The sequence below is a fragment of the Lonchura striata genome, chromosome 3, assembly GCF_050655825.1.
Source record: "Lonchura striata isolate lonStrDom1 chromosome 3, ASM5065582v1, whole genome shotgun sequence".
NCBI lineage: Eukaryota > Metazoa > Chordata > Aves > Passeriformes > Estrildidae > Lonchura > Lonchura striata.
The window spans coordinates 36,593,771-36,606,674 of record NC_140705.1 but is presented as its reverse complement, the minus strand read 5'-3'; the positions used below and the strand labels follow the sequence as shown (position 1 = coordinate 36,606,674).

General features: G+C 44.2%; 1 protein-coding gene across 17 annotated transcripts in view; it reads left to right on the top strand.

Annotated features, from left to right (window-relative positions):
• Window positions 1–12,904, top strand: part of BACH2 (BACH transcriptional regulator 2) — a 186,324-nt gene that overhangs the window by 164,840 nt on the left and 8,580 nt on the right. For all 17 annotated transcript variants that reach the window (XM_085576466.1, XM_085576462.1, XM_085576465.1 and 14 more), the window contains 2 exons: window positions 557–2,101; window positions 11,079–11,285. In XM_085576466.1, the coding sequence (XP_085432592.1) occupies window positions 665–2,101; window positions 11,079–11,285 (1,644 nt within the window). In that variant the 5' untranslated portion in view covers window positions 557–664. The remainder of the gene's footprint in view (window positions 1–556; window positions 2,102–11,078; window positions 11,286–12,904) is intronic.

Sequence of the window (12,904 nt, the reverse complement as noted above, 5' to 3'; positions counted from 1 at the left end):
AGCAATGGCTTGCAAAAAATTGAGGAAAAAAAAGAGGAAATGGTTTGCTTTTGAAAGAGGCATAAAGGTGCTTTCTCTTGAATTTTTCTGTAATACTAAGTGTTTCCTTCCCAAAACACTTTTTGGATAAGTGGTATCTTAAGCTTGAAACCGCTGTTCATTGGACCTTCCATCAGAGCAGAAGAATCAAAATTTAATCGGTATTTTCATGGTTGGGTACTGTAGCAGAGTTAAAATTAAATCCATGTAAAAATTAGCTGTGTCCAGGCTAGTTTTGTCAGTCTTTTATTAGGGCAGAGACTTAGTTCATAGATCTTCAAGATACTTGGGGAAAATAGTCTCAGTTCAACCTGTACAGTGATGTACAGGAGCAACACAAAGGGAGCAATCTTCCTGGACGTAGCATCATTACAGGTGTGACAGAAGAACAGCTGGTGCTCAGCAGTATTTATTTCTGAATGCCAGATCTGTTAGTTTATCTAACCACATGATGAAGGACTTGGAATGATAGCAAAAGCTGATGGTAACACTGGCAATTTCCTCTCTACTTTTGCAGGTCACTGTCAGGGGATTTGGTCCATTGTTACAGTTCGCCTACACTGCTAAGCTGTTACTCAGCAGGGAAAACATCCAGGAGGTCATCCACTGCGCTGAGTTCCTGCGCATGCACAATCTGGAGGACTCCTGCTTCAGCTTCCTGCAGACACAGCTGCTGAACAATGAAGATGGCCTGTTCCTGTGCAAAAAAGATACCACCTGTCAGCGCATGCATGATGAGGAGAACTCCGATGGAGATGAGGAGGAGACAATGGAATCGGAGACGTCAAAAATATCTTGCCCAAGGGAGAGGATGCACCAAGAACCCTTCAATTTTGAAACCACTGTTGCTGGAGCAGACAAAGGCGAAGGGATGCTGCCTGATTCTGACATGCTGAGAGATAGCAAGGACAATTTGGATAAAGATGCAGTAACACGGTACCCCAGATACAAGAAATACCAGCTTGCTTGTACCAAGAATGTCTACAACACATCACACATCAGTACCTCAGGTTTTGCAAGCACATTCAGTGAAGAGAGCTCTGGAAATGGCCTCAAATCAGGACTTGCTATGGGGCAGATAAAAAGTGAGCCTCAGAATGAAGAGAACGATGAAGAAAGCATCACACTTTGCCTGTCTGGAGATGAACCTGACATCAGGGATAAAGAAGGGGATGTTGAAATGGACAGGAAACAGCCAAGCCTCACTTGTGTCGATAGGCCAAAAAGTGGGTCTTCTCCTTCTTGCTTGCGGTCTTTCTTCAACAGAACAAAAAGCATAGATTTGGTTGGCTTCCCCAGCACTTCCCAACAGCACTTTGGCAGGAGTCCAGCATGCCCTTTTGAAAAAGGGACAACTCAGGGTGACCACAAAACTGATTATGTCCCTTTCACGGGGAACTATGGACAGTCCCATGCCATGCAGAAGGATGCTTCCAACTTCACAGTAGGATCACCACTCAGGGGGCCCGGCTTTGAAACTCTCTGTAAGCAAGAAGGAGAACTGGACAGGAGGAGTGTTATATTCTCTTCAAATGCTTGTGACCAAGTAAACACTTCGGTGCATTCATATTCTGGTGTGAGCAGCTTGGACAAAGACCTCACTGAGACTGTGCCAAAGGGTCTGTGGGCAGGCAGTAGCCAGTCTCTCCCCAGCTCTCAGACCTATTCGCACGGCGGACTGACAGCTGATCACTTGCCGGGAAGGATGCGGCCGAACACCAGCTGTCCGGTGCCAATTAAAGTTTGCCCTCGCTCTCCTCCTCTGGAAACCAGAACCAGGACCTCCAGCTCGTGCTCTTCCTACTCGTACGCAGAGGACGGCAGCGGCGGCTCTCCCTGCAGCCTGCGTCTTTGCGAGCTCTCCTCTTCCCCTTGCTCCCAAGGCCCCCGATTCCTGGCGCCCGAGCACCAGGAGCCCGGCGTGGTGGGGGATGGATTGTACAACCCGGTCCGAGCCCAGATTAAATGTGAGCCATCCTATGGAACAAACTCCAGCGATGAGTCTGGGTCATTCTCAGAAGCAGACAGTGAATCATGTCCTGTGCAAGACAGAGGGCATGAGGTAGGGATTTAAGATAAGTACATATATCACAGTTGTTATGACCCAATTAATCTCTCCTTCATTCTCTCAAATGACTTTGCATTTCCCCAGCACTTTCTTTGTTTATAGGGGTAAAGAGTAACTTCTGGTTATTCCATCATCAGCTGAGTGCACGTGATTGACTTCCCACAAATAGATCTGATTGATCTCTGAGGTGTTCAGCACTTCTAAAATTTTGGGTGTAGGAAAACAGCAAACTGCTGAATGATAAGAGTGCATTGATGTGCTTTGGGTTCTGCCAGCAGTGTCCTGTCTTGCTTCCTCCCTCACAGACTTCTGTGGCACAAAGCACTGTTCCTTATTCTTAGTTTGTTGAGGTGGTTCCAGCTCCACTTGTTACTGCTGTGTGTGTGTGTTTGAGCAACCTCAAGCTGTGCCTTTCCTGACACCAAGGGTTGGACAGCTTGTCTTGAAGAGCCAGGCTGCATGTTGCCAGCAGAGGTGTGAAATTACTCAAACAATTGTATAGCTGGCCACCCAGTCCTGTGGGAATGGCATTCAAGTCATCTTCACATGTGTGTATGTGTGTATGTGTTGCATGTTCAGGTACTGCGTTTTGCCTCTATTATGTGACAACTTGAGATCATGTTCCCTGCCTGTGACATTTTATTCAAAGCTCTAGCAGCCATGGCATGAATGGTTTCAGAGAGAAGTTATCCTTTAGTTTCCAGATTTTTAAGGGAATGACAAGAGAATGATCTGGAGCTGAAGAGCAAGCTGTCAATTTTCATGTAGCTCCCCCAAGAGGGGGAGGAGAAAGAGGGGCCCTCTCTGAAACTAGAGATGGGCCAGCTGAAGATGCTGCAGTGATAACTGTCTAACCATGACCAAATAAACTGTCTGTGTGAAGTCACTACTTTTAGGGCAGACTAAAATCAAGGAGATATGTTGTGGAGTCCAGAAAGTGAAAAAGACTGGAGGTGTATTCACAGTTTCATTAGCAATCTGCATGACCCAGAGAACATCTGAGTGAAATCAGTTATCAGGTTCCTCTAGTAATGCTGAAAAACTCCACTGAGAGCTTTTGCTTCAGTGTGGGGAGCAACAAGTGCTGAGAGGAGGGTTCATATGCTGAGAGCATCCAGTTCAGAACCATGTGGGCTTAGTTATGGAGTGGGGATGAAAAGAGTGAACTTTATTCCTCAGTCTTTATTCCAGCTACATCCCAGTCTTTATTTTTCAGACAGATGTGGGTGCTTCCTTTAGATGGCTGCTTAGCTGTCAGAGAGAGCTGAAGAGCTGGGGAGCCTCTGGTGTCCTAATCCCTGGTCGCACTGAACCAGAGATTCTGAGAGGACAGTTCCTCTTTGTCCTCATGTCGTAAGCAGGGGACGATGCAGAAGGGAGAGGAGTCTCTTAGGGAGGCTGTCTGGGATAGTGTGCAGGAGATCTCATTTGGGAAGCCCTACAGCAGCCCAGGCTGTAGCTGGGTTACTCAGTGAAGTCCTGTCTTTACAAGGGGCAGAGGGCAGCAGGGACCAGGGACCATCCATTTCCACCCATGTGTGCTGCTTGCTCAGCATGAGGCAGTGCAGAGGGCGGAGGTTAGCCTTTTGAGATTTGATAATTAATTAGCTGTCATAATTACCTAATTGTGTGGAAATATGCTGCAGCAAAAATGAGCCTGGAAGAATGAAATTAGAAGCTTACAGGTGGTGGTTTCCTAGAAGAAAGGTATATGTGAATATGTGCAGGAGAGCATGGATGAGAGGAGGGACGCACAAGGAGCAAACAGGCAGCTGTAGGAAGCTGTGTGGAGTGCTGCTGGCAGGCAGACATCTGGCTCTGAGACAGTGCTAGCAAAGGTCTGCTCCACTCCTGGTTTTGCTGCTGATTCTGGTTTCCTCTGGGGAAGATTTTCTGAACTGTGCTGAGCAAGTTTTCTCCCTGGGACTGCTGATAAGGCTTTTATTTTTTTTTTTTTTTCCTCCCCCAGGGTATTTTGATTAGGACTGCTAGGCATTAAAAATGTGGTGAGGAAATAAATGCTCTGTGAGGTTGCATTGCACTATCCTGAACAAGCCATGGGTAAACAAATCACACCAGTGCTTTGGTAGAGATTTTGTTATTTTGTTTAAAAATAGATCTTTTGAAGGTTGTTACCAATACAAGAGCAGACTTTGCAGCCTTATTTAACAATACTGTATTAAGACAGTGACTTGGGTGTGTATCCTGCAAGATCTGCTGCTGTGGAAGGCTCAGGAAAGGGTATCTTAAACCAGACAGTAGAAAATAAATAACAGCAGCAGGAAGTTCTTATATAAGTTGCTTTACCTGCTTTTGGTAGTTTGGCTGTGATTAAAACAGCAGGAGAGACTCACAGCTGTCTGAAATGGACAGCTTTCTGTTCTTCACCTCCCTGCAAGCTGCATGGGAATCTTTCTCCATTCCTGAAATTGTTGCTTTGCCCTTCCTGTCCTGATGACTTCACAGACAGGGCCCTTTCCCCCTCTATATCAGAACACACAGTGTATTCTGGGCTTCTATTCAAAAGGCACCTGATAAGGTATCTGGGGGTGACATGCTTGACCTTCTGGAGAGTGGCCATGCAGGTTCTTCTGCTGCAGGTCAGCTTTTATTGGGGTGGGATGGCCTGATGGGAATAAGCCTGGTGGACTCTGACCATCAGTTATCTCACAGGGCTGCTCAGTTCCCCTGGAATTTGGACCTAGTTGGTCATAATTTGGCTCACAGAGTGCTGTCGCTGCCAGAATTAATTTCAGAAAACATCATTTGCTGGGGTATTGATTGTGTGAGAAGTACACAGATGCCATTCTGGAGCACATGGCCAAAGTTGCTTGGTGCCAGAAGTGGGGTGTTGGGGTTCATCATGATGCCGTGTGAGTGAAGGTTACCCCAGCTTGTGACAAACCTCCATCTTACTGGAGGTGCAGAAAGCAGTCACAACTGTCAGAGGAGATGGCAGTCCTTGGAACACCACTTGGTAAATCTTCTCCAGGATGTCCTTGCTTATTGCTTCCTTTCCTGGAGCCACCAAGACTCTTCTATGATCTCCCTTTGTTAAGGCTTCCTGAGAAAAGCAGCAAGCGCAGTGTAGGGTGTACCCATGTACAGAGTTGCAGGAACAGGGCTGTTACTTCAGCTATTGGGACTTGACAGAAATATTTAATAGTTTGTGTTGCTCTTTTCACTCAGTTCTCTCAGGCCTCCACAGGTTGTGAAAAATCAATTACTGAGATATAATACTAGAGAGAAGACATAAAGCTCAGTGCTTACAGGCAGGTTCTGACAATCCTGCTTAAAATAGCAACAACAAAACAATAAGCCCTGAAATAATGAATTGTTGAGAAGGAAGTAGTCTGTCAATCTGTTAACCTACTTAAGGAACAGAAACTTTTGCACTACCTACTTTTTTTGGTATTCCTTTTCATCAGCAAGTACTTTAGATTTTTTGTCTGCTAGAAAATTTGTAAAAAATGTTGTACTACTAAACCAGTTAAAAAGAAATCTCATCTCAGTCTAATATGATAAGTGAGTTTTTTGAGGGAAAAAAATAAACAAGGGTAAGAGGAGGTAAGAGGTGGAGTTTTCCAAGAACTATTAGTATCTAGAGAGTTGCATTCAATGTCTCCTCATCTGTAGTTCAAAAGAATTTCCTGCAAGTCAGAGCCCCAGAAAAGAGCAGTAAACCAAAGCTGCTCTACCAGAGATCTACTGTAACTATGTTGAGTTACCTCATCTGAGACTGCTTCACTGCTTAATATTCCTACTCAGTGAAGAATGTAGCATGGAAAGAAAGGCAACCAAGAAAAATACATGTGAAGGTTTTAACTTGCTGTGGTATGTGATAACTCCCCAGAATTTGATGATCAGTCACCCCAGCTTTCCTGATTTTACTAGGTTTGCAAATTTGAAAATGAGAAAAATTAGTCTCCAGGTTGTTTTCTGGTAGATATTCTCCTGACTAGCATAGCATCAGCAGAGCACTGGGAATTGTTTCTCAATATCTGTTTAAATGGTGTCTTGTCAAACATTGGTCTTGTAAGATAAATTTCATGGAATTTTTGTTTTCTTTCCTCTCTTCAGTAGGAATGGTATCCATACTGGTAGCAAAGAATTGTTGGATTACAACAACACTGAGAGTTTGAAATTCCAGGAGGGTCCTTTTAAACACTATATTATTTTGTGGAGCCCTACAACCAATTCTTTTATACTCCGGTCTGAAGACCTTGCACAAGCTCTTGAAGGACTCCAGTTCTTGAGCTGCAGAAGCAACTCTTTCAGAGAAATACTGTACTTTATCCCCTGTCATTTCACTGCCTGATCTTCCATTCTTAAGTGCACCTGTGGTTTCTGTCAGTGTTTCTGTGCTATCTGGTCTCAGAGAAGCCTATTAAACAGCAGGAGTATCATACTGCTGTGCTCTTTGAAGGGCTGGAAGCTGGGAACACTGCAAGCAGTGAATGGGAAGAGGTCAGCCCAGCATTCTAAGTACCAGCAGTGTGTGGTCTGAATACAAGTCCAAATCATGGGCTAAAGGATGAGAATCCCATCCACATCTCCTGATTCCTGGGTTAAAGCACTCAGGCATGGGATTAGCCTGGTCCCCCATTTCTGTAAGGCAGGTAGCAAATCAAAATGTTACCCAGCAGTGCCCTTTCAGGCAGCATTTGCTGACCCAAATGCCTCTCATGGCCCTCACAAGGTGAGGCTGGAGTTGACCCCACACCGCTACGGGGCCATCAGTTGTCTTGTGTCAGATGGAACATACTGCAATGGAACCTGCTGATCTGAAGTGGGACAGTTTAGACCCTGGTTTGTTGACACAATGGTAGATCTTCACTGCCTGGGCTCATCATTCGCCTTTTGCAGTCCTCTGCCATCTTGGTGTAGTTGACACTTGAAAAAAGGAGGTGTTTTGAAGGTTTTATCTGTGTCAGTAGACAGCAGGATAAGAAAATGCATCTTGGCTATCCCTTGCACAAAGTATGGCCCATTACCTTTGGGCTTCTTGGATAGCCTTTGTCCAGATGAAATTAGGACAGGAATAGGTCCCTAGTCTGCAGGACCACAAGTGGTGCCTGAAATACCCTGTAGACAATTGAGCCCCTATCACAGGTGGGCACTCCTCAGCTCCTGCCGTGGAATTAATTTCTTCCTGAGTGTTTGTGGAAGACAAACCTTCCTTGCATGCTACAGAAGATACTTGAAAACACTGAAAACACGACATTAATGCCTTGGGCTCTTCTGTGTGAAGCCAAGTACCCATTTCTGCATTTTAAAAAGGCATTAATATTATTGAGTACCTGGGCTGGATTGTTTGGGTGGGTCCTGAGAGCCTTCCAAGGATCAGCAAGCTTGAGTGTCAGAGGCTTTCAGGATTTGAGGGCACTAAGGCAGCAGGCTTTTTTCTTACAGCTCTGGAGCAACTGACCAACTGGGACAATGAGTTCCACCTTCCCATGCCCACTACATAATGGTTGCTTTTTGTTATGGATAAAATATTTGTCCTTTAAGTTACTGTGATGTTAAAGTGACACTTGGGAAGTTTATTGCCTTTACTAACACTTGGTTAGGGTGAGATGATGTCTTAATTAAGATATAAAGAAAGAATGAAGATGGTAAGGTTACTCATAGGATAAAGAAATTCCCAAGAGTTGACATTTTATATTTTAATGGGAGTGAATACAGGTCCTAGGTTCTTTCCTTTATTCCAGGTGAAAAAGAGAGGGGGGAGAGCAGCAGCAGTAACTAGTACAATAGAAGAGCAAAACAGCAGCAGCTGGCATATGATCCAAGCTGGCACTAACTAGTGAAGCTTGAAGGAATTAATTGATTATATATGGGCCTTGCATGTGCTGAGTCAGTCCCTGTCCCTGTCTGTCTACATCACTGCTCTGACTTAGCCTCTCAAAGCATTGACATTTCCACTGGCATCCTAATGCTAATAAGTGGGGGGTGGGAAATGCCACAAAATCCTAACCAGGTTTCCTTTTTCCCCAGGGTGGATTGGCAAAGTTGGGGCAGTAGAGTCTGCAGTGGTGGTAGAAGGTGCCAGTTTATTTGTTGTGTGGTGGAAAGCAAGCTTGTGCTGCCAGTGTAAAAATGCAGGGAAAGAGTAATTGTGCTGATAAGAGATGATTTTGGATTTCTGTGAGGTTAGCTCTGGCTGGAGTAACTCCTGGAAGGAGCAGGGATCCCACTTGCACTTTAAATTTTAAATCGTTTGAACCAAAAAATCATAGTAATTAGAAAGAAAACTTTACAAGAAAGCATGCTCCTTGGGGTTTTCTTTCATATCTTAGAAAAGATTGACTGTGTTTCTCAGACACCTCAGGTAAGTTTCTCTCACCTCCTGCAGATACTGTGGGATGCAGAATCTTTTCTGAGTTTTAAGTCCACCCCTTCTGCAGCCAGGAAGGAGAAGCTGTGCAGCATTGCCATCTGAGGGGAGCAGGACATTAGGTAGTCCCAACCCATCATTTCAGGCAGCTCTGGGTGAGTCAGATGAATCCCACCCACTGCACAGTTGCGGGCTCTAGCAAAATGACTCACCACTCTGTTATGATAAATAGCAGCTGAGAGTCTTGCCCTGTGCAGATGTAAAACACTTTAGCCTCTCACAGCAGCAACACCCCGGTGCAGTTATTCACTGTGTCCGTGCCAAAAGCTTGGTGGGTTGGTATTTTTTTTTTCAGTTGACAGCTGATTTCGAAGAGGGAGACAGGCAATAAAAATGCTGTGAATGGTGAAGGAAATGAGTCTGACTCACTTCCACTTTCCCTTTCACATTTTTAATCCTGTGCAGTGCTGCCTGTGACAGGAGTGGGATTATGCTGGGATTACTGATAGCAGTCTCTGATCTGCTGTGTAGATGGTTTTATTTTAAATCCCTTTTTTTTAATGAATCTTTTTAAATTTATTTTCCCATTTCCCTTCAGCAACTTCTACCTGACATATTTAAATTGCTTCTCTTTCATTCCAGCTGCAAACACATCTCCTTGCAAGTAAATATGTTTTGAAAGGGAGAGGTAGGGAGAAATAAAGTTAACATTCCTTTCCATTTTGGTCTTAAGAAAATAAGGAAAAACTGTGAACATGAGGCGGTTGGTTTTGCAGTGAAACTGATGTCTTTCAGAGAAAAGAACTGTCTGTTTTCATTTTCAGACCCTGGTAGAAGCTTGAGAGAAAAGCAGGTTACATTGAGCTTATGTTGACCATCCAAAGGCTGGGGAGGGGAAATCAAACAGGTTTCATGTCATTAACTGGCAGTCTGTAAACAAGGTAGTTCACATCCCTGTGCCTAAGGTCAGCCTTTGTGTGTACAAGCAAGAATTTGGGAGGGTTTGGGCAGTGTTTGGCATTCCTTGCTGCTTTAAATTGACCTGTCAAAGTAGTGTGTTATGAAGCATTGCCTGGACATGTGAGGCAGAGGGGCATGAATGAACATTCAGGGCATGAAGCCATCTCAAAGAATGTGGTTGGTGTTTGCACAGAACTTCACGTACCCCAGGCTTGGCAATGCACGGAGCAATGTTAGAAGGGTACAAGAAGCAGCCAAGAACACCTATAAACAAGGTGAGGAGCTGCTTACTGGCAGGCTCAGGTGCCTGGTGAGGGTCCATGACTGTCGATGCCAGAGGCCGCTGCTGTGTGTTGGTGTACGTGTGTCCTCAGCAAACTGTTCTGCTTGAACAACTCAGCTCTCTGAAGAAAAAAACTTATAATCCACGTTGTTAGTTTTTTTACTTCCAAATAATTATTAAGTGCACCATTGGAAGAAAATACATGTTTTAAATATCAAAGGAATTTTTTTCACCTGTACCTTTTGTTTGGCTGGAGCAATTTACCTTCTTTGCTAGCCTGTGTGCAGAATAGTCTCCTTGTTCCAGATGAGATTGTACCAAATAGGGACAGAAACATAAATATTTACTGCCATCTTTTGGGCAGTGTGGGTATGACTCAAAAAAAAGAAGGGGTCAGTCTAATTGCTCTGCATCTCCTTCACCTTTGTCAGCTGACTCTTATCTGACCACCAAATAAAAGAGTTGGCTGAAGAACATCTGGTTTTTGATAGTTATCAGTCTGAGGCTCTAAGTGAAGCAAAGGTTTCTAAGGGGAGGTGCTTAATTTGATTTGAGCAAGCTGATAGATTTTGGGAAAAAAAAAAAACCTAAAAGGCTTTGAGCACATCCACCATTCTTCAGCTTTTGACACAGTGTGTGTTCATTGCTTCAGGCTGCTGGGAGATTTGTGTTTTTCTCTGCTTTAATGTATAATTGCTAGTATTCTTGAAGTCAGACCCTGACCTTTTCAAGAAATACAATTTCAGTGCTCTTTAGTCTGCAAGAATATTAGAGTATCAACATAAACAGGTTTATTTTAAAATGTATATATTTTAGCAGGATAGGATATGTTGCATCACACTCCTCTGACCCTTTATTCGTATACAGTGTTTTGCTTAGTTGAAATGCTGATTAGGTGACCTTTCCTAATTGCAATACATTATTTTTCATCCACTTGAGGTGTCAGGTTGTATTTTTAACCTCATACTTAATCAAACTTTCAGTCCTGCAGTCCAAGCAGATACACATTTCCTGCTGTGGTAATAGCCCCTTCCTTGAAATTAGTTTGAATATAATAGCAGCAAGGTACTTCACTCTTTCCAAAAGGCCATGTCTCTTAGTGGACAGAGCCTCCTTTAAATGCAATGAGATCATTTCTTAAGGCTTTGTAGAAAGATGAAATTTTTTATCTGGGATTCATATGTGTCGCTGATTTAAGTACGATTATCATCTTATCCTTACCATCTGGACCTCCACAATGTGCCACAAGGGAAGAACTTGCTCAGTGTAAAACTTGGTTTGTTGTTTATTGAGGGGGTGGCAGCGAAGATAATCGTCCTTCCGCTCACTGTTGTTCAGCTTGCATTGAGCAAGCAAAATATGACTCTTTGCTCTTGTCTTGTTTTTTTTAGGTGAAACTTCCTTTTCCTGTTGATCAAATCACAGATCTTCCAAGGAATGATTTCCAGATGATGATAAAGATGCACAAGCTAACCTCAGAGCAGCTCGAGTTCATCCACGATGTCCGCCGGCGCAGCAAGAACCGGATTGCAGCTCAGCGCTGCCGCAAGAGGAAACTGGACTGTATTCAGAACCTCGAATGTGAAATCCGCAAGTTGGTGAGTTCCGTGCCCTCGCCACAGCCCAGCTCACCCTCACACTGTAGCCTGCAGGGCACCAACAGCAATTCCAGTCCCGACTTCATGGGTTCAGTCAGTTTGTACATTCATGAGCAGAATTCACAGTGGGCAGTGCCACTACATTTTAATGTAAGGGAGTGAGGAGACTGGAGTGAGCCCAAGAGGCTGCTCAGAAAATTCTTGCCACCTTCAGTCATGGTATGGACACCTCAGGTGGGATTTTTTGTGCTTCATTTTGCCTTGTTCTCTGCTCAAGCTGTAGGAAACGTAGTGTGAAAGAGGCAGGGATCTGTTGGAAGAAGCTGAGTTACCATCACCTCACAAATGGCAGAAAGCCGCATGACTTTGGGTTACTCACTTGCTGCCTGTGCCTGTCTGCTTCCCGTCTGTAACAGGGAATGTGACACTGACCTCACAAGCTGCTTGGGAGGCTTAAATCATCAAGGTCTCTGAAGTCTTCAGATGCTGTGCTGCTGAAGCCCTGGGGGAAAAAAAAAAGAAAAATCAAAACATTGTTCAGAGTAGTGCTCCACTGATGCAAAACAAACAACACAACAAAGATAAACAAAATAGTGAGCAACTGCTTCCTGCACTGAGTATAATGCACAGTGTGTACAGGGTGACTCACAGGTTCTGCACAGTCAAAGAGTGGATGGATCCTCATCAAGTTGCCAGAAGAAGCAGGTCCAGTCTTAGCTGCACATGCCTGTCTCTCTGTACTGAGCTGGTGATGGGGAGGAGTTCCTGTCTCTTATTCTCCATAGCCTCACGGGCAGCACTTGGAGGACTGCACTAGCAGCAGGGGGTGATTCAGCCTTATATCTGTAGCCTTCACTTGAAAATTAGTTTGAGTTAATTGATTTCATGCAATCCTGTGACATTGCTATTATTGCCTGATATGGTAAACTAGAGACAGACAAAATAAAAATTTTAAGTCCTCTCCCCAGCACAAACACTCATCTCAGGGGAATGAATGAAAGGCATATGAGTGGCCTTGCGGGCTTAATCCCTGCTCAGCTTGAGGAATCAAAAACCATTTGAGGCACAGGATTCTTCCCAAAAAAAAGTTGATGTTCCTATTTAGCAAAGGGGACTTGAATATGTGGCAATATGCAGTGAGTGAGCCAAGTAGGGAAGGTCCTGCTGGAGGTCCTGCTGGACCTGTTTGCAAACGGTGAAGGGCTGTTGGGTGAAGTGATGATTGGATGCCTTCTTGGGCACAGTGATGACAAGATTATGGAGTTTTTGTTTGCTGGAGAATTAAGTAGGAGGGTCAGCAGAACTGCCACCTTGGACTTCCAGAATGCAGGCTTTGGCCTATTTAGGAGACTGGTTGGGAAAATCCCTTAGGAGGTAGTACTGAAGGGCAGAGGAGTCCAGGAAGATTGGATTCTTCAATAAGTAAATCTTGCAGGCACAAGAGCAGGCTGATCCCCTGTACTGAAATATGAGACATTGTTCAGCCTGGCTAAACAAAGAGTTTTGTCTGGAACTCAAGGAAAAAAAATAATTTTATTATCTTTGGAAGAAGGGGCAGCTACTCAGGAGGACTACAAGAATATAATGAAGTTATGCAGGGAGAAAATTAGAAGGGTAAA